General features: G+C 43.9%; 3 protein-coding genes across 5 annotated transcripts in view; 1 reads left to right on the forward strand and 2 right to left on the reverse strand.

Annotated features, from left to right (window-relative positions):
- Positions 1-21,704, forward strand: part of LOC141121984 (uncharacterized) — a 583,368-nt gene that overhangs the window by 385,007 nt on the left and 176,657 nt on the right. The window lies entirely within an intron of this gene.
- Positions 1-21,704, reverse strand: part of LOC141121987 (uncharacterized) — a 481,910-nt gene that overhangs the window by 192,799 nt on the left and 267,407 nt on the right. The gene's annotated exons all lie outside the window — the stretch shown is intronic.
- Positions 10,677-21,704, reverse strand: part of LOC141121965 (uncharacterized) — a 208,644-nt gene continuing 197,616 nt past the window's right edge. For 2 of the 3 annotated variants that reach the window (XM_073611745.1, XM_073611744.1), the window contains exons 5-6: positions 18,417-18,558; positions 10,677-12,913 (exon numbers count right to left, since the gene is read on the reverse strand). In XM_073611745.1, coding sequence (XP_073467846.1) covers positions 11,475-12,913; positions 18,417-18,558 — 1,581 coding nt within the window. In that variant the 3' untranslated portion in view covers positions 10,677-11,474. The remainder of the gene's footprint in view (positions 12,914-18,416; positions 18,559-21,704) is intronic. The other variant, XM_073611746.1, reaches the window with a different exon arrangement.

The following is a 21,704-nucleotide window of genomic DNA, read 5'->3' on the forward strand; positions in this document are numbered from 1 at the left end:
CGCTCCCCGCCTCCAGCTCCATCCTCGCCAAGCCACCATTTTGGCTCTATACAGGATCAACACATGCCACCTCAGTGGCACACATATTTACAAGCGATGCCTACTAAAGAGGACTTTAGACAACTGATAGAGGATGTAAAATCCACCTTTCGCACAGAAATTCAGGTCCTTCAGACAGGTCTTAAACATCTGGCAGACAGAGTAGAAATGGCGGAAGAAGAGATCCAGGAAACCAAACTGGCAGTTCATAGAACACAACTGCAGGGAGCGGAACATCGTTCTCTCCTCAGAGACATGCAAAGGCATATAGAAGACTTGGACAATAGGGGCGCCGCAACAACATCCGAGTGAGAGGTATCCCAGAATCAGAGGGCAACGAAGATTTGCAAACCACTTTACAATCTATCTTCAACAACTTACTGGGTGAACCCCCTGCGAAACATATAGAAATGGATAGAGCTCATCGAGCCTTGCGACCCAAAGGAGCTGCATCAAAACCGAGAGATGTTATCTGCAGAATTTCCTCCTACCCCCTCAAAGAGACTATCATGAGACAAGCCCATATTGCACGTATAATCATCTTCGATGGAATTCAAATACAGCTATATCCTGATCTTTCTTGGATCACCCTCCAAAAACGCAGACTTCTCCAACCTTTACTGCAAATGCTACAAACCAAGGCAATCCCTTATCGATGGGGTTTCCCCTTCACTCTCACTGCAAAGCATCAGGGAACATCTGCTGTACTGAGATATCCAGAAGACCTCCGAACATTTTGCAACACCCTGGAAATTTAACCCCCACAGCTGCCAGAATGGGACTTAGTGGCCACTCCTCCGACACCACCTACAGTCTGGCAGAAAGTACCCTCCTCCAACCGGCCCCGTAACCCAGAAGCACCCCGCAAGCCTGCCAAGCACAGGAACTGATCAACATCATCGTTCTTTTATGGTCCACACCTTTATACAGGACGCGACTACACCAACATAATGACTTTTCCTGTCCGGGACTTAAAAACCTGAATATATATAAAATATTAGTTCAGTACCCCCAAAATTGCCCCTACGCCACAGTTTAGACTGCTACTAAGGGCTTGCTATGATTGAGCTCTGAGAGAGTAGACGTTCAACCGTTCACCTCCTACCCCCCTCCTGATTTTCAGTTCAGGGATCTTTATAGTTGATTTATATTGCCTCACTGGTTGTGGACCCCCTGGTGACCCCTCCCGGCCAATCCACTCGGGCTGGCGGGGGACGGGCATTTGGGACTCCGTGTATACCTAGGCCTGTTGGCCATTCACAATTTTATGATAATGTATGCGTTCTATTTCCACTTGGTTTTACTTACTCATCTTTTTCTTCCCCAACTCTTTTTCTCCTTTTTCCCTCTCCGTAGATGTCAAGTTTACGCAGCGGTGCGAGTGAAAGGTCCTGGTCCCCTCCCGGGGAGTGCCGGCTCCTGGTTCTTGACCTCAGGCCCTGGTGCACCATCACTAGGTAAGCATACACACACCCGTCCACACGTATATAGATGGCAAAGTTACTATCCTTAAATGTCCATGGCCTGAACTCTAACAGAAAAAGGCATCTGGCACTGCGGGAGTTCAGACAATCAGGAGCTGATATTATATTGGTACAAGAGACACATTTCAATAAAAGAGGGCTCGTTTGCATTCGCCTCCAGGTATTTTCCACAAGTATATCTCTCATCTAGTACTCAAAAAAAAGCGGGAGTGGCCATACTAATCAAAAAGGGAACCCCCTTCATCTGCGTAAACCACTACTCTGATCCCAGGGGCCACTTTGTTATTCTACAAGGACAATGGCATACACAACCTATTACGTTATGTGCCATATATGCACCGAATACTAAACAATACAATTTTCTCTCTAAAGTATACACACGCATCTTTAAGTCGGATCCCGGGATTTTAGTGGTGGGGGAGATTTTAATCTCGTTCAATCAGCAACTGCGGACCGTCAGGTGGTGGGCCCCGGGTATCTCCACCAGGTGTCCTTCGGGACTCTAGACTGTTTCGACAAATCTCCAGACGATATGCGCTCTTTGATGCCTGGAGGGTCCTTCACCCGGGTGGTCGGCAGTACACATTCTATTCCGCCCCCCACCGCACACACTCCCGATTAGACTACTTTTTTTGTTAACAATCACACACTCAAACTTACACGAACAGCCCAAATACTCCCTATCTCTTGGTCGGATCACGCCCCTATTCTACTAGAGCTGGAACTAGATACCCCTAACCGTAAATCCTATAACTGGAGGCTTAACACATTCCTTCTTCAACATCTCCCCTCCCAAGTTGAACTACATACCACCCTAAAACACTTTTATAGAAAATACCACCCCGGATATATCGCCAACCACGCTCTGGGAAGCCCATAAGGCGGTCCTGCGCGGTAAATGTATAGCTTTATCCTCCGCAATGAAGAAAGACTCCTTGGCTGCAAAAACAAAAGCTGAACAGGATCTTAAATCGTTTGAACGTAAGCTCCAAATCACCCCCTCAATACCCATCCTCCGGAAGGTCATTAGCCTTCGCTCAATTCTTAAGGAACTCGCCTTAGGCCAGGTAGAAAAAGCACTGACAAGATTGAAGCAATTATTCTATGACAAGGGAAACAAAGCGCACTCCCTCTTAGCGAACAAACTACGTGACAAATTCCACATGCAGACACCGCATCAGATCAAAAACAAAATCGGGGCACATAGTATCCCACCCCACAGAGATTGCCCATGTCTTTGCAGACTTCTACAAAAACTTATATAATAATCCAGATATACCTAGCAACCCCCCTTCTCCAGACTTATCCCACAAAATGCGAGAATACTTGGAACGCAGTGGAATCCCCCACTTAGCACCCTCTGACCTGTTGACATTGAACACACAGATCACAGATGAGGAAATAGAAATGACCATTAAGTCCCTCCCATCTCATAAAGCCCTAGGACCAGATGGATTTCCATATGAATACTATAAGACGTTTCTCCCCATATTGCTCCCACATATGCGCAAGGTCTTTCATGCCTTTCTTCATGACGCCTCCATACCTCCAGACATGCAGCGCTCTTTTATCACTTTAATTCCTAAACCGGACAAAGATCCTTCCCTCTGCGCAAGTTATAGACCCACTGAATTCTGACCTTAAAATCTTTACCAAATTACTCTCCAACCGCCTCAATCAGATCCTTCCCTCCTTGGTCCATAAAGATCAGGTGGGGTTCGACAGGCTGGCGACAATACCAGAAAGGTTATAGATCTGGCGGAGGTGGCGAACACAGAAAACCAGGCGGCCCTGCTGCTAAGTTTAGATGCAGAAAAAGCGTTTGATCGCTTGGGTTGGCCTTTTCTCTTTGCTACTTTACAATTCATGGGATTTCGGGGCCCCTTCTTACAAGCCATCAAACACTTATACTCCTGCCCTTCATCCCAAGTCAGGACCCCCTTTGCACTCTCCCCGGTATTCTCAGTGGCGAATGGGAGCAGACAGGGGTGCCCACTTTCGCCCCTGCTATTTGCACTTTGCGTTGAACCCCTTGCCGCATCCATCAGGAGCAATCCGGATATACGGGGGATATCGGTTAGAGGAAGGGAATTTAAAATTTCCCTCTTCGCAGACGATATCATACTCACACTAACTCAACCCCACATTACTCTCCCGATTTTGCATGCAGAACTAGACCGCTTTCGTGCTCTCTCAGGGTATCAAATAAATGCATCAAAGTCGGAGGCACTCCCAATTAATATCCCTCCCACGGAGGTCTCGCTATTAAAATCCAATTTTCCATTCACATCGAAAACGACTTCCCTGAAGTATCTAGGTACATTTATCACATCTAAATTCAATACTCTATACCAAGAAAACTTCCCCCCACTGTTCCGATCTATAAGATCCTCACTGCTTCAATGGAAAAAACACCACATCTCCCTATTAGGTCGAATAGCTTTGATCAAAATGACTATCCTGAGGCTCCTATACCTCTTCCAAACACTTCCCATACCAATCCCGATTGCCCAATTGAGAAAACTCCAATCCGACCTACTTCATTATACATGGAATTACAAAAGACACAGGGTACCAAGATCGGTGCTGATGGCGTCCCGCAATGAGGGGGGATTAGCATTCCCTAATATTATTAAATACTATTACGCAGCTCAATTGCGAGCAATAGTCTCATGGTTTACCCACAAATCTTATAATAAATGGACAGAAATTGAAAAATTATGGCTCGCTCCCATACATCCAAACAATCTGCTGTGGAGCGCGAATGCGGACGTAGCCCCCGAACGTATGCTGGGTCCCATGTCCCATTTGAGACAGACGTGGCGCACTCTGGCTCCTAACCATGGACTCTCATCAGATAAATCGCTTCTGACTTCTTTCATCTGTAACCCTAAAGTGCCAGATAGTCTAACTCACCAAATGTCACATCCCTGGACATCCCGGAATTTGTTCCACTTTGGGAACCTGGTAGACCCTAGGACTCGGAAACTATTGCCATTCGCCGAACTACAAAACAAACATGACCTCCCCAGACAGGCATTTTATGGGTATTTACAAATTCGGCATTATGCACTCACTATAGCACCCACCCTGCAATTTTCACCACCATCCCCATTTGAAACCACAATTCTGGCAGGTAACACCCAGAAGGGGCTCATATCGAGCATATACAAGATCCTGAACGTCTTTTCTGGGGATGGTCAGGGTAAACACTTATATATGACTAAATGGGAAGGGATCCTCGGTGAGGAACTCCCTATCTCACAATGGCAGATCATATGGAATCAAACAGCAAAGAGCTCACTATGCGCTTTATACAAAGAAAACTCTTATAAAATCCTCTTGCTGTGGTACATGACTCCAGATGTTCTCCATGCCATTTTCCCCAATAGTTCCGATAGGTGCTGGAGATGCCAAGGAGCAAGGGGCACCTTTATACATATATACTGGAACTGCCCACTGTTAACTCCTTACTGGTCCACAGTCCAACAATTATTGGCTCGCCTCCTGGACACGCAGGTCCAGGCGTTCCCAAAATTTTTCCTATTGGGCTTATCACCACTTAAACTTCCCACCCCATATAAGAAGCTGGTACGTCACATCCTAATGGCGGCAAGATGCCTTATAGCATTACACTGGAAACGTTCTTCCCCTCCCTCTGCTGAGGATCTTTATGCTAGAATAAAGGATGTAGAGGTGATGGAGAAGATGACGGCCAGACTACAAGATAGACTGGAAGCACATAACAGGGTCTGGGAGCTATGGCACCTCCGGGAGGATCCACCATGACAAGGTACCACCACCACTGATATATCTACTATACCCCCCTCTACCTTCCTTTCTCTCTACTATCCCCCTCTACTCTCCTATACTATGTAAACCTGTGACTTCTATAGTTACAGATAATTAAGTTATAGTTCTGCAACCACATTAAAGTTATAAAACTTGCCAATAGATATACTAAAAGACAGACGATGGAACACAGTTGGCATTTTACAATGTTTTAATATTGGAATATAGCAATATAATACCAGCGTTGTATACAAACAACTTGCATTTATGTACCACTTTTACATTTACCATTTATTAATGCATAATGTACAGCAAAATCGAAATAACAATTAAAAAAACGTTATTTGAAAAAAAAAAAATGATTGCAGATTTAGTCATGTAAAATATCTGTTATATGGATACAAAGAACTAGGGGTGAACCGATACCATTTTTTTTTTTTACAATGAGTACCAATACTTTTTTTTAGTACTCGCCAATACCAATCACCGATACCTACCGCAACTGTTTTGTTTACACGTCAGCTGTCGGCAATGGTACAAAGCATTGAAAAGTCATTTACAAATTAAATAAATTGATTTTGGTTTTTTTTTGCGCTTTTTTAAATGTGAAATGTGTAAATATATGTTAATATATATGTGTGAAAATATTCACTAACAAAGCAAACAGAAAAAAAGTTTTAATTGTTTATTGTTTATAAAATAGACGTGAACAAAAAAAAAAAAAAAAGGAGGAAAATAGTAATTAAATGGAGGAGAATAGGGAATTAATTAAGGCTGATTAGAGTAAAATAAGGGTTAATACGGGGTTAAACAGAGGAACTTTTATTCATCCCCACTGACAGCTCAAAGAACCGAGCCTGAAAACATCGGTTTCAGGCAGGGGCGTTGCTAGGTCTACAAACGATCTGGGGCTAGAGCTGATAGCAGCGTAGTAAAGAAAGTCATACGCTTGGGTGGGCATACACATGTATATACAGTAATATACGTGTGTGTGTATATATATCCCCAGAGAGCCCCCCACTTACATAAGGGTCCCCAGAGAGCCTCCCCTCCCCTTTGGGGACCCCTGCAGAGACTCGGGGCTATTGGCCCCAGATTCTGGGCTATAGCCCCAAAAGCCACCCCCTAGCAACGCCCCTGGTTTCAGGTATCGTGCATTTTGCACGGGTACCGATACTTGTGCAAATACTTCGGTATCAGCACCGATACCAATACTAGTATCGGAGCAACACCTACAAAGATCCCCAGCCGAGAGTAAAGGGTGGAAATGGCTCCTGATCCCCAGATTTGGGCAATTATATCACCAATATAAATAGAATAAAACCTGCGCTATGTGTAACAACTCAAATACCTACAAAAATAACTTATACCGGACTGCTGCTGTAACAAAGGTAAGTATTCCCTTTATCAACTAGAAGAGCATTATGTGTCACAGCGCTGTCCTATTGTGTGTGCACATAAATCATCACAAATACACTAAAATATGTGGAGACATTCATATATAAAGTGCTAGGGGCTCAAATAATATTCTCTGCAGATCTACTGCTTCCACTTTACACCTACTTCACTGATCTTATGGTGTTTATCAATAAATGAAATAAACTGATCCATGTGCAAATTCATATACAACATAAAGTGCTTTGTGCTCAAGGTGCTGTTCCCTGCAGATCCACTGCTTCCACTTTACACCTACTTCTTTAACCACTTACCGACCGCCCGCTGTCGTTATACGTCTGTACTTTGATGTAGAATACCGGGGTTATCACAGCAGATAGCTGCCATAACCTCGGTATATTCTTAAACGGCAGGCGGTCGGTTTTAGGATAAAAGTGGTCTCAGCTGTGAATTTGCTGCTAGATTGCTTTTATGGGGGGGCCCCCCAATCCCGCCGTGTTCCGGTCATCTCCGCTGCTTACCGAAGCCGCTGGTCGCGGCGGAGACAATCCGAAGCTGTCCCCTGAGAGGCTGGATGCTGAGTGAAGGGAAGACCTCCCCCCACTCGGCTCCATACCATTGGATGGTGGAAGCGACGTCAATCATCACTTCCACCCAATGGTCTTAAAGGGGAAATTGTTTTATTGATAAAAATAAAGACTTTTCTTTTTTTATTGCATTTAAATGTAAATGTGAGATCTGATGTCTTTTTGGCCCCCGGATCTCACATTAATCACTTAAGGATCGGGCCTATTTTTCAGACTCGGTGTTTACAAGTTAAAATCATTTTTTTTGCTAGAAAATTACTTAGAACCCCCAAACATTTTATATATATTTTCTTTTCAGACACCCTAGAGCAGTGGTTCTCAACCTGGGGGTCGGGACCCCCTCGGGGGTCAAATGACGATTTGCCAGGGGTCACCGAATCCTGAGCTGTTCCTGAAGCCCACACTGCTCTCCCAGCCTTTTTGCAGCCGCCCAGCAGGGCTGTTCCTGGAGCCTGCAGCCGCCCACTCAGCCTTTTTGCAGCCACCCATTCAGTTCATGGCATGGCTGGAGGACAGAGACTAGAGGTCAGCTGACTGGTGAGGAATGTGAAATGGGAGGGGCTGGAGGAGACCCTATCTCCTAATTTCGGCATAGGTGTCACTGCTACATGACACCACAAAGTCGAAGACACAGTGAGTGAGTAACACTACCTGTGATTGTAGTTGCCATTAAAAATTCCCCACTACAGTTTTCAGATCAGCAGATGACCTTGATCAACAGCACCTAAGTTGGCTGATCAGAACTCCCCCCAGCACTGCCACTCATCCCAACTCCCCGCCAGCACTGCCAATGATCCTATTCCCCCCACCAGCTCTGCCACTCAGCACAACTCCCCACCAGCTCTGCCACTCATGCCAAATCCCTGCCAGCACTGCCACTTATCCCACCCCCACACCAGCACTGCCACTCATCCCAACTCCCCACCACCCCCCCACCAAGGAGTAAGAGAAGGAATAAATATAGAGAATACATGGAAGGGAGAGGAAAAGAGGGTGAGAAACAAAGAAAAAGGGAGAGAAAGAAAAAGAGAAAAAACAAAGACCACTAGAGAGAGGGATCGGGGAAAAAAAACAAGAAATTAGGATTGAGGGAGATAAAAGGGAAAGAAAGGAGAACAAAGAGAAAGAGTGGTACATCCTAAAATGTACCATAAGGGGTTTTAATACTGTACAAGTGGAAGGGACTCAGGGAACGTTAAATGTCTGTGTGTTAGGGGCACAAGTTATTTGTCTTGCCTTGGGTGCTGACAACCCATGCTACCAAAATAATTTTACTGTTAGGGGTCCCCACAACTTGGGAAATTTTATCAAGGGGTCACGGCACTAGGTAGGTTGAGAACCACTGCCCTAGAGAATAAAATGGTGGTCGTTGCAATACTTTCTGTCACACAATATTTGCGCAGCGGTCTTACAAGCGAACTTTTTTTGGAAAAAATACACCTTTTTAAAAAACTCTACAGGTTACTAGTTTTAAGTTACAGAGGAGGTCTAGGGCTAGAATTATTGCTCTCGCTCTACCGATCGCGGCGATACCTCACGTGTGGTTTGAACACCGTTTTCATATACAGGCGCTACTCACGTATGCGTTCGCTTCTGCGTGTGAGCTCGGCGGGACGGGACGCTTTAATTTTCTTTTTATTTATTTTACTTTTTATTTTGACATTGTCCTTTAAAAAAAAAAAATTTGGGTCACTTTTAGTCCTATTACAAGGAATGTAAACATCACCTGTAATAGAAAAAAAAAAAACATGACAGGACCTCTTAAATGTGAGATCTGGGGGGGTCAAAAAGACCTCAGATCTCATATTTACACTAAAATGCAATTTAAAAAAAAAAGTAATTAAAAAAAAAAAAAAAAAAATTCCCCTTCAAAAGCATTGGGTGGAAGTGATGTTTGAGGTCCCTTCCGCCCTCCAATGCTATGGAGCCGAGTGGGGGGCCGTCTTCCCTTCACTCGGCATCCAGGCTCAGAGGAGAGCGGACGCGATCGTCTCCACCACTACCAAAAGGCTCCGGTAATCGACGGAGACGACCAGAGCGTGGCGAGAGAAGGGGGGGCCGTCTCCAGCCCCTAATAAAAGTAATCTGGCAGCAAATCCGCCGCAGAGACCACTTACATCTGAAAGCGGACCTCCCGCTCTTGAAGAGGATTCCGGGGTTATCGTAGTTGCTGCCATAATAACGATATTCCTCTTCAAAGTGCCGATGTATAACGACAGCGGGCGGGCGGTCCGGAATTGGTTATAGAGGACCTGTCATGCTTTTTTCTATTATAAGGGATGTTTACATTCCTTGTAATAGGAATAAAAATGACACAAATTTTGTTTTTTTAAAAGAACAGTGTAAAAATAAAAAATAAAATAAATAAGAAAAATAAAAAATGTATAGCGCCCAGTCCCGCTGAGATTGCGCAAAGAACACTTACGTGAGTAGCGCCCGCATGTGAAAACGGTGTTCAAACCACACATGTGAGGTATCGCCGCGATCGGAAGAGCGAGAGCAATAATTCTAGACCTAGACCTCCTCTGTAACTCAAAACCGGTAACCTGTAGATATTTTGAAACGTCGCCAATGGAGAATTTTAAGTGCCAAAGTTTGTCGCCTTTCCACGAGCGGCCGCAATTATGACATGACTGTGACATGTTGGGTATCAATTTACTCGGTGTAACATCATCTTTCACAATATAGAAAAAAATTGGGCTAACTTTACTGTTGTCTTTTTCTTTAATTAAAAAAAAGTGTATTTTTTTTTTTTTTTTAAATTGTGCTTGTAAGACCGCTGCGCAAATACGGTGTGACATAAAGTATTGCAACAACCACCATTTTATTCTCTAGGGTGTCTGAAAAAAAAATTATATATATATATATATATATATATATATATATTTTTTTTATTATAATGTTTAGGGGTTCTAAGTAATTAGCAAAAGAAAGTGATTTTAGCTTGTAAACAACAAATCTCAAAAAGAGGCTCGGTCCAGAAGTCGTTAAACAGCACAGAGACCCTCCAAAGGTCCCCCAAATCTATAGAAGAACCTCGGGGGGGGGGGGGGGTGTCTGTGTGCAATTTTTTTCCTTTGTAAATGTCAACTCAGCTGCATCACTTTCCATCACAGAGATGTCCCTTCACAGGCATGATTAGGACCCCCCCCAGGAATGTTTGACAAATAAGCGTGAACTACGTGTATCATTATACGGTGACGCTGTGGATACACAAATAACAATGTGCCAATGTCCTGGTATTGTTGAGCAGAAATTGGAATAGAGACATGGACTTTGTAGGCACACCCATATATTTAGAAAAAAAAAATGGAAGTTTTTAATTGGATAAAGTTAAAACCATTGTATACAAATGTGTGCCTACAAAGTCCATGTCTCTATTCCAATTCCCCCCCAGGGAATGTTATTTAACCAGTTCAGCTCTTTGGACTTACATCGTACACCCAGGTGGGCCTCCACCCATACAGATGAACACACACTGTGTACACTTGAACAATAACTGTCCTCTAGGTAACTCTCAGCCCTCTGTGTTAATGTACATCTTCCTCTGTAGCTTGCAATTAGGAGGGAAACACAGGGCCAATGTCCACAACCACCGGTCCAGCGTTTGCCACTACCCAGTTATTTATATGAATCTATGCTTGATGACGGAAACTAAGGAGTCTACTTATAGAAAATGTATTCAATGTGACAAATATTCATTCAACCATTACAAATTCTGGCATTAACGCAGCACAGTAATTTCCTATGATCACCAGCTCCATCTAGTGGACATAATGGGATATTTGTCTTGACATACCTCCATTAGTAAAAATAGTACATTGCATACACTGCATTGTGGCCACCAGATGGAGCCAAAGAAATCAGTGTATGAAATATAATACATCCAATATTCATCACAGCTGGGTGAATGCATTCAACAAATAAAATAAAATAAAATAAACCTCTAAGTGTTTGTGAAATCTAACACTAGAAAATGTACTCGGCCAATGAAAGGTAATGACTCCATTTTTATTTTTCTACTGCTATCAATGGCCAACACGGTACAACACTTCATCCATGTCTTTGGTGATCTCTGATCCAAGCCATGGAGTATATGTGAGGTGTATATCAGGGTGTGCTTCTTCCCCACATGAGAGCTGAGATGTCCAGCAACATTCATATAGGAACAATTCCCTCACTTAGGACAGGAATAGGACTTCTCCCCTGTGTGAGATCTCTGATGTCTGGAAAGACTGGACTTATCTGAAAAACATTTCCCGCACTCAGGACAGGAATACGGCTTCTCCCCCGTGTGAGATCTCTGATGTCTGGAAAGATTGGACTTATCTGAAAAACATTTCCCGCACTCAGGACAGGAATACGGCTTCTCCCCTGTGTGAGATCTCTGATGTGTGGTAAGAAGGGACTTCCGTGAAAAACATTTCCCGCACTCAGGACAAGAATACGGCCTCTCCCCCGTGTGAGATCTCTGATGTATGGAAAAATTGGACTTCTGTGAAAAACATTTCCCGCACTCAGGACAGGAATATGGCTTTTCCCCCGTGTGAGATCTCTGATGTGTGGAAAGACTGGACTTGTGTGAAAAACATTTCCCGCACTCAGGACAGGAATACGGCTTCTTCCCTGTGTGGGATCTCTGATGTATGGAAAGACTGGACTTCCGTGAAAAACATTTCCCGCACTCAGGACAGGAATACGGCTTCTTCCCTGTGTGGGATCTCTGATGTATGAAAAGACTGGACTTCCGTGAAAAACATTTCCCGCACTCAGGACAGGAATACGACTTCTCCCCTGTGTGAGATCTCTGATGTATGGAAAGATCGGACTTCACTGAAAAACATTTCCCGCACTCAGGACAGGAATACGGCTTCTCCCCCGTGTGAGATCTCTGATGTGTGGAAAGATTGGACTTCCGTGAAAAACACTTCCTGCACTCAGGACAGGAATATGGCTTCTCCCCTGTGTGAGATCTCTGATGTGTGGAAAGACTGGACTTGTGTGAAAAACATTTCCCGCACTCAGGACAGGAATACGGCTTCTTCCCTGTGTGGGATCTCTGATGTATGGAAAGATCGGACTTCACTGAAAAACATTTCCCGCACTCAGGACAGGAATACGGCTTCTCCCCCGTGTGAGATCTCTGATGTATGGAAAGATTGGACTTCCGTGAAAAACATTTCCTGCACTCAGGACAGGAATATGGCTTCTCCCCTGTGTGAGATCTTTTATGCTCATTAAGATTGGATCTAAAACGGAAACACTTCCCGCACTCAGTACAGGAAAACCTCTTCTCTGTTGGAAGGATGGCACCGTCCCTCACAGTCTGAGGTTCCTCAGGATAAGAGGAATACGATGGTCCGGCACCGTCCCTCACAGTCTGAGGTTCCTCAGGATAAGAGGAATACGATGGTCCGGCACCGTCCCGCACAGTCTGAGGTTCCTCAGGATAAGAGGAATACGATGGTCCATCTACACTGTGTGGTGCCGGATGGACATTTGAGGTAGTCGGGTTTTCTCCTGGACTATACTGTGTGATGTCCTCATCTTCTACTTTACAGTCTGGAGACAAAGTGAGACAATCCTCTGAGGTTTTCCTCATCTCCCGTCCATCTACTAAAATAGAAATAAAAAGATTACTAGACATGAGCAGATTGGTTCCCCTAAACCAGGACTCCGCCCACATCAGTCAGCTTTGTCTCTGAGGATCTTACAATTCCCCCCTCAAGGTAACTAGTAAATGGGTCCTCTGATCTCCTACCAGTTCATTTCTTTATTCATGGACCTTAGTCAGAGAGTGAGGAAACAACGAGAACTGTCTTTTATAGGAGTGACAGTGATGAGGGGATTATAGGACGAGTGTCCCCACCCCCTCTATCACTCATTACCATCTTCCCAACACAAGAAGTCCTGCACTTCCTTATTTAGTCCATGATTTAGTCATGAATATCAGCGGGGCTGAGCCCCACCAGAGGTCAGAGAGTGAGGATGGGGGGAGAACAACCAAGATGAAGACTGGACTGATCCTGAAGACCACCATCATTGGGTTATTGACTCCTCCCTCATCACTTTCTGTTTAAGGTTCCAGAGTTTGAGGATGTTATCACATTATTATCAACATGTAAAAGTCTGTGCTCCAATCAAATCATCAGATATAAAATGTTGAGCTGGTAGGAAATGGGTGTAAAAGAAGTCAGGACTATGCAATATACAACTTATTGTATAGGATACAAGTGTTAGGATTTTATAATATCAGAATGATGTAATGTACAACATAGAGTATATAGTGCAGGGGTCAGGCGTATATAATGTACAATAGGGATGAGCTTCATGTTCGACTCGAACATCGGCTGTTCGATCGTTCGCCGAATTGCAAACGATATGGGCCGTTCACGCTAAATTCGTGTGGCACGTCACGGCCCATAATTCACTGCGGCATCGCAGTGCATTGCTGGCTGATGATTGGCCAAGCATGCACTATGACCCGCATGCTTGGCCAATCACAGCGCCGTCGGTAGAGAGAGCTGTAATTGGCCAAAGCTAGGGTGGCTTTGGCCAATTATGGCTCAGGGGGTTTAGAACACGCCCCACACTATATAAGGACGCCTTCACGGTGGCCCTGTGTAGTGTGTTCCGGCGTGCTTAGATAGAGAGAGAGACAGTGTCATTTCATTTGAGTTAGATAGATTAGGCAGGACAGTCAGTGAGTTAGCTGCACTTATAGTGTATTGTGTGTATGTATATATATATCCCAGGTGTTGCGCGTGTATATATATATATATATATATATATATATATATATATATATATATATATATATATATATATACACACATACACATATATATACACATACACACACACACACACACACACATACACACACATACAGGTAAAAGCCAGTAAATTAGAATATTTTGAAAAACTTGATTTATTTCAGTAATTGCATTCAAAAGGTGTAACTTGTACATTATATTTATTCATTGCACACAGACTGATGCATTCAAATGTTTATTTCATTTAATTTTGATGATTTGAAGTGGCAACAAATGAAAATCCAAAATTCCGTGTGTCACAAAATTAGAATATTACTTAAGGCTAATACAAAAAAGGGATTTTTTAGAAATGTTGGCCAACTGAAAAGTATGAAAATGAAAAATATGAGCATGTACAATACTCAATACTTGGTTGGAGCTCCTTTTGCCTCAATTACTGCATTAATGCGGCGTGGCATGGAGTCGATGAGTTTCTGGCACTGCTCAGGTGTTATGAGAGCCCAGGTTGCTCTGATAGTGGCCTTCAACTCTTCTGCGTTGTTGGGTCTGGCATTCTGCATCTTCCTTTTCACAATACCCCACAGATTTTCTATGGGGCTAAGGTCAGGGGAGTTGGCTGGCCAATTTAGAACAGAAATACCATGGTCCGTAAACCAGGCACGGGTAGATTTTGCGCTGTGTGCAGGCGCCAAGTCCTGTTGGAACCTGAAATCTCCATCTCCATAGAGCAGGTCAGCAGCAGGAAGCATGAAGTGCTCTAAAACTTGCTGGTAGACGGCTGCGTTGACCCTGGATCTCAGGAAACAGAGTGGACCGACACCAGCAGATGACATGGCACCCCAAACCATCACTGATGGTGGAAACTTTACACTAGACTTCAGGCAACGTGGATCCTGTGCCTCTCCTGTCTTCCTCCAGACTCTGGGACCTCGATTTCCAAAGGAAATGCAAAATTTGCTTTCGTCAGAAAACATGACTTTGGACCACTCAGCAGCAGTCCAGCTCTTTTTTTCCTTAGCCCAGGTGAGACGCTTTTCGCGCTGTTTCTTGGTCAACAGTGGCTTGACACGAGGTATGCGGCAGTTGAAACCCATGTCTTTCAAGCGTCTCTTGGTGGTGGATCTTGAAGCACTGACTCCAGCAGCTGTCCACTCCTTGTGAATCTCCCCCACATTTTTGAATGGGTTTTTTTTTTCACAATCTTGACCCTTACACAATATTCTAATTTTGTGACACACGGAATTTTGGATTTTCATTTGTTGCCACTTCAAATCATCAAAATTAAATGAAATAAACATTTGAATGCATCAGTCTGTGTGCAATGAATAAATATAATGTACAAGTTACACCTTTTGAATGCAATTACTGAAATAAATCAAGTTTTTCAAAATATTCTAATTTACTGGCTTTTACCTGTATATATACACACACACACACACTGTATTCAGTTTAGCTAGATCCGTTCCTGTTATCTTCTTACTGACAGGCAGGCTTGTCTTGTTACAGTATTTACAGCTACCTGAAGAAAATTGCTGGTGTTCTTTTGATCCTATTAGTACCACAGTCAGGCAGCTAGACTATTTACAGTTAGTGCAGTGCGTCCTGCTCACAGTGTTCTGCTAAAACTACAAGTTAGTGTAGTGTGACCTCTGCACAGTGTTTAACAGGGGTGTGTTAAATCAATTTTTGATGCAATACTTTGCAGCAGGGCTCGTTTCTGCGTTCCAACTAGAGTGTCTGTGAGGGGTTGCAGTGTTGTGGCACCAGTGCCTAAGGCCCAATTTTTCAGTCCCTGTTCAACAGGGGCATGTAATTACAATTCTTGATCTAATATTTCACAGCAGGGCCCTGTGAGGGCTTACAGTATTGTGGCCACAGCAACACCTAAGGCCCAAATTTCTGCTGAGTATATAGGGCAGGACCCTACTTTCAAACATCCAACTTACAAACGACTCCTACTTGCAAACGGAAGGAGACAACAGGAAGTGAAATCTACCCCTAGGAAGGGAAATTCTCTCCTGTAAGAGCTAATATGGGAAAAACATTTCTCCTTTCCACTGATGCTTTCCAATCCTTGTTCCATAAAAAACCCCAAATTCTCAAAAAACATTTGTCATTGGGACAAAAAGTGAGGTGAAATCTTCTGAAGAGGAGGAAAGACAGCAAAACAAATGTCACAGGGGTGATAACCCTTCCCTATGTTTTCCAAAAAGCTTAAAGATTTTTTGGCTGGAGCTAAACACTTTAAAAATGTACCCGTTCAAAATTACAAACAGATTCTACTTAAGAACAAACCTACAGTCCCTGTCTTGTTTGCACCGCCTGTATACTGCTGTTCAGAGTATATAGGGCCTGGTGGCCCCACACCTTTCCTTATTTTAATTTGGGTGCGGGGTTCCCCTTAATATCCATACAAGACCCAAAGGGCCTGGTAATGGACTGGGGGGTACCCATGACGTTTGTCTCACTGATTTTCATCCATATTGCCAGGACCCGACATTACATTAAACCCGCCAGCAGTTTTAAATGACTTTTATTCCTTTATGAATGACATTTGGTGCAGGGACTGTTCTAAACACGGGAAACACGCGCCACTTTACAGGCATACTATAGACACCCCCCAGGTACGATATTTAAAGGAATATTTCACTTTTTTTTTTACTTTAAGCATCATTAAAATCACTGCTCCCGAAAAAACGGCCGTTTTTTAAAACTTTTTTTTGCATTGATACATGTCCCCTGGGGCAGGACCCGGGTCCCCAAACCCTTTTTAGGACAATACCATGCATATAAGCCTTTAAAATGAGCACTTTTGATTTCGAACGTTCGAGTCCCATAGACGTCAACGGGGTTCTAACGTTCGTGCGAATTTTCGGTCCGTTCGCAGGTTCTGGTGCGAACCGAACCGGGGGGTGTTCGGCTCATCCCTAATGTACAATATAGAGTATATAGTGCAGGGGTCAGGAGTATGTAATGTACAATATAGAGTATATAGTACAGGGGTCAGGAGTATGTAATGTACAACATAGAGTATATAGTGTACTGCAGCCCCCAAATTTTCCACTCGCCTACTCGCATTTTGCAAGTGGAAAATTATGGCTGCCTCGGAGGGGGGAAGCACCACCGGCAGGCGGGGTTGAACAGGAGCTGTTCTCCCAGCCAGGGGAAGAGAGGAGAGGAAGAGTCGACCTTGCCTATCATCAGAGAGCGGGGATTACCCACTAACAGGTTTCAATTGAATTTCTGGGTTCCGCTCACCATCACACAGTCCGCCTCCTCGCCGCTCACTTCACACAGTCACACCTCACCGCCACATACAGCCCCGCCTCCTTGTCCAGCACCGCTCACATCACACAGTCCCTCCTCCTCACCCAGCGCATTTGACAGACAGAACATCGGTCCAATGCCAGGAGGCGCCGGGCGAGAAGGTGGGACTGTGTGACATGAGCAGCGAGGAGGCGGGACTGTGCGATGGTGAGTGGCACCGGGAATCCAGCAGTTCAAATGAAAGCTGTTACAGTGGGCAATCCTAGCTTTATGATGATCGGCCAGCTCGACTCTTCCTCTGCACAGGTGAAACTGTACTGATGGGCACTGGTGAGGCTATGCTGAGGTGCACTGATAAGGTGGTTGTTAATATTTATTTTTGTAACTTAATTCTGCATAAACCATTTAAGTGTCATTTCATGAGATAATTTATGAGGGTGTGTTTAGGGGTGGGGACTGGCTGGGTTGGGTGGAGCAACTGGTGGCGAGTAACCCTAAAGGCCTGGCTAGTATCTCAGGACTTGAAATTTTGAGCCCTGGTGTAAGGGTCAGGACTCATAATACTGGTATTCAGTAATCAGTGGAAGATTAAATGTTTACATGAGACAAGTTGCAGAGGTCCCACACCGCTGCCTCCCATCTCCTGAGACTGCACTCAGTGACTTGGGTCTGAGACTATACAGACATATCCCTCCACCCGGCACAGCCAGCAGACAACAGAGCAAGTAACCCTGGGAGAATTGTTCTGTCAGAGATCTTGCCATACCCGGGTATGGGGCAGAAGACCCAAAACACATACCCCAGGTACCTAGGTCTAGTAACGTCTATAGTGAAAATGAACATTTTGCTGCCAGCTGAACCCCAGAATCTCCATAAATCCAGTCTAGATACATAAATTGTGTCTGCAGCACAGAGAAGGAAGATTATCCGAGAGAAATACAGGAATACAGGATGGGGAACACAGCTCAGGAAAGTGACCAGGGGATTACAGCCTGATATCACCCAGTCCCCACCCTACTCTGGACCAATCAGTGAGCAGTATGGGTGGAGGAATCTATTTAGTGTTAATGACCCACCTGTGCTGATCTCTGTAGGAGTGTCCTCCTCTATAAATGTCTCCGTTATTCCATCCTCCTCCATAGACTGCTGATCATCCCTCACATACCTCTCTTCTTCTTCTGATTTAACCTCAAATTTTATATCAATTGGATCTCCACTCTAAATCAAGAAAATGAGAGAGAATATCATCTGTAAGTTATAGTTACATAGTAGGTGAGGTTGAAAAAAGACACAAGTCCATCTATGTGTGATTATGTGTAAGTATTACATTGTATATCCCTGTATGTTGTGGTCATTCAGGTGCTTATCTAATAGTTTCTTGAAGCTATCAATGCTCTCCACTGAGACCACCACCCGTGGAAGGGAATTCCACATCCTTGCCGCTCTTACAGTAAAGAACCCTCTATGTAGTTTAAGGTTAAACCTCTTTTCTTCTAATTTTAATGAGTGGCCACAAGTCTTGTTAAACTCTCTTTTGCGAAAAAGTTTTATTTCTATTGCAGGGTCACCAGTATGGTATTTGTATATTGAAATCATATCCCCTCTCAAGCGTCTCTTCTCCAGAGAGAATAAGTTCAGTGCTCGCAACCTTTCCTCATAACTAAGATCCTCCAGACCCTTTATTAGCTTTGTTGCCCTTCTTTGTACTCGCTCCATTTCCAGTACATCCTTCCTGAGGACTGGTGCCCCGAACTGGACAGCATACTCCAGGTGCGACCGGACCAGAGTCTTGTAGAAAGGGAGAATTATCATTTTATCTCTGGAGTTGATCCCCTTTTTAATGCATGACAATATTCTGTTTGCTTTGTTAGCAGCAGCTTGGCATTGCATGATCATCTACTAGGACCCCCAGGTCCTTTTTCCATCCTAGATTCCCCCAGAGGTTCTCCCCCCCCAGTGTATAGATTGCATTCATATTTTTGCCACCCAAATGCATTATTTTACATTTTTCTACATTGAACCTCATTTGCCATGTAGTCGCCCACCCCATTAATTTGTTCAGATCTTTTTGCAAGATTTCCACATCCTGCGGAGAAGTTATTGCCCTGCTTAGCTTAGTATCGTCTGCAAATACAGAGATTGAACTGTTTATCCCATCCTCCAGGTCGTTTATAAACAAATTAAATAGGATTGGTCCCAGCACAGAACCCTGGGGAATCCCACTACCCACCCCTGACCATTCCGAGTACTCCCCATTTATCACCACCCTCTGAACTCGCCCTTGTAGCCAGTTTTCAATCCATGTACTCACCCTATGGTCCATGCCAACGGACCTTATTTTGTACAGTAAACGTTTATGGGAAACTGTGTCCAATGCTTTTGCAAAATCCAGATACACCACGTCTACGGGCCTTCCTTTATCTAGATGGCAACTCACCTCCTCATAGAAGGTTAATAGATTGGTTTGGCAAGAACGATTCTTCATGAATCCATGCTGATTACTGCTAATGATACCATTCTTATTACTAAAATCTTGTATATAGTCCCTTATCATCCCCTCCAAGAGTTTACATACTATTGATGTTAGGCTAACTGGTCTGTAATTCCCAGGGATGTATTTTGGGCCCTTTTTAAATATTGGTGCTACATTGGCTTTTCTCCAATCAGCTGGTACCATTCCAGTCAGTAGACTGTCTGTAAAAATTAGGAACAGTCTGGCGATCACTTGACTGAGTTCCCTAAGTACCCTCAGATGCAAGCCATCTGGTCCCGGTGATTTATTAATGTTAAGTTTCTCAAGTCTAATTTTAATTCTGTCCTCTCTTAACCATGGAGGTGCTTCCTGTGTTGTGTCATGAGGATAAACACTGCAGTTTTGGTTACTGAAGCCCCCCGATTCACTCGTGAAGACTGAGGAGAAGAATAAATTCAATACCTTCGCCATCTCCCCATCCTTTGTAACCAGATGTCCTTCCTCATTCTTTATGGGGCCAATATGGTCTGTCCTCCCTTTTTTACTGTTTACATACTTAAAGAATTTCATGGGATTTTTTTTTTGCTCTCCTCCGCTATGTGTCTTTCATGTTCTATCTTAGCTGTCCTAATTGCACACTTACATTTCTTGTTGCATTCTTTATAAAGTCTGAATGCTGAGGATGATCCATCAACCTTGTATTTTTTGAAGGCCTTCTCCTTTGCTTTTATATGCATTTTTACATTGGAGTTAAGCCATCCAGGACTTTTGTTCGCTCTTTTAAAATTTATTACCCAATGGGATGCATTGGCTAATTCCCTTATTTAATATGCTCTTAAAGCAAACCCATCTCTCCTCCGTATTCTTTGTTCCTAATATTTTATCCCAATTTATGCCTTTTAGCAAGGTTTGCAGTTTAGGGAAGTTGGCTCTTTTGAAATTCAGTGTCTTTGTATTCCCTTTATGTTTCCTATTTGGGTGATTTATACTGAAACTAATTGACCTGTAATCGCTGTTACCTAAATTGCCCTGTATTTCCACACCCGTGATCAGGTCTGTATTGTTGGTAATCAGTAGATCCAGTAATGTTTTATTTCTAGTTGGTGCGTCTACCATCTGACCCATAAAATTGTCCTGCAAGACATTAAGGAATTGGCGAGCCTTAAATGAATGCGCGGTTCCCTCCGCCCAGTCTATGTCTGGATAATTAAAATCCCCCATTATGATAACACTTCTCATCCTTGCTGCTAATCCAAATTGTGATAGGAGATATGTCTCCACTTCCTCCCTCGGGTTAGGGGGCCTATAGCATACTCCCAGTATTATTTTCCCCTTAGCTTCATCCCTTTGGAGCTCTACCCATAAGGATTCCACCTCCTCTCTAGCTCCCTCAGTGATGTCATCTCTCACATTCGTTTGTACATTATTTGTGATATATAGGCATACCCCTCCCCCTTTTTTACCCTCTCTATCCTTGCGGTATAGGATATACCCTTGAATGTTCTGTTGAACCAGGTCTCTGAAATTCCCTCAAAATCCAAATCCTCCTCGTACAACAGTATCTCTAGTTCACCCATCTTGTCCGCCATGCTCCTGGCATTGGTGAACATGCCACATAGTTTAGACCAGTCGCATATTGTCCTCGTATTGGGTTTCGAGATTGCAACTAGGACTTGCTACTATACTCATCTTGTGTTTTTGTGCTTTGGTTAACCTACCACTAATGCCCCCAATACTACCCCTCTGGAATATCTTCCGCGCTGACTATCTCTACCTCTGGACCCTCCCCCCCATCGCCTAGTTTAAAAACCCCCTCTAACATTTTGGCCATCTTCATTCCCAGCAGATCTGCACCCTCCTCATTTAGGTGCAGTCCGTCCCTTCTATAGTA

Source organism: Aquarana catesbeiana, unplaced genomic scaffold (assembly GCF_042186555.1).
Source record: "Aquarana catesbeiana isolate 2022-GZ unplaced genomic scaffold, ASM4218655v1 unanchor236, whole genome shotgun sequence".
Lineage (NCBI taxonomy): Eukaryota > Metazoa > Chordata > Amphibia > Anura > Ranidae > Aquarana > Aquarana catesbeiana.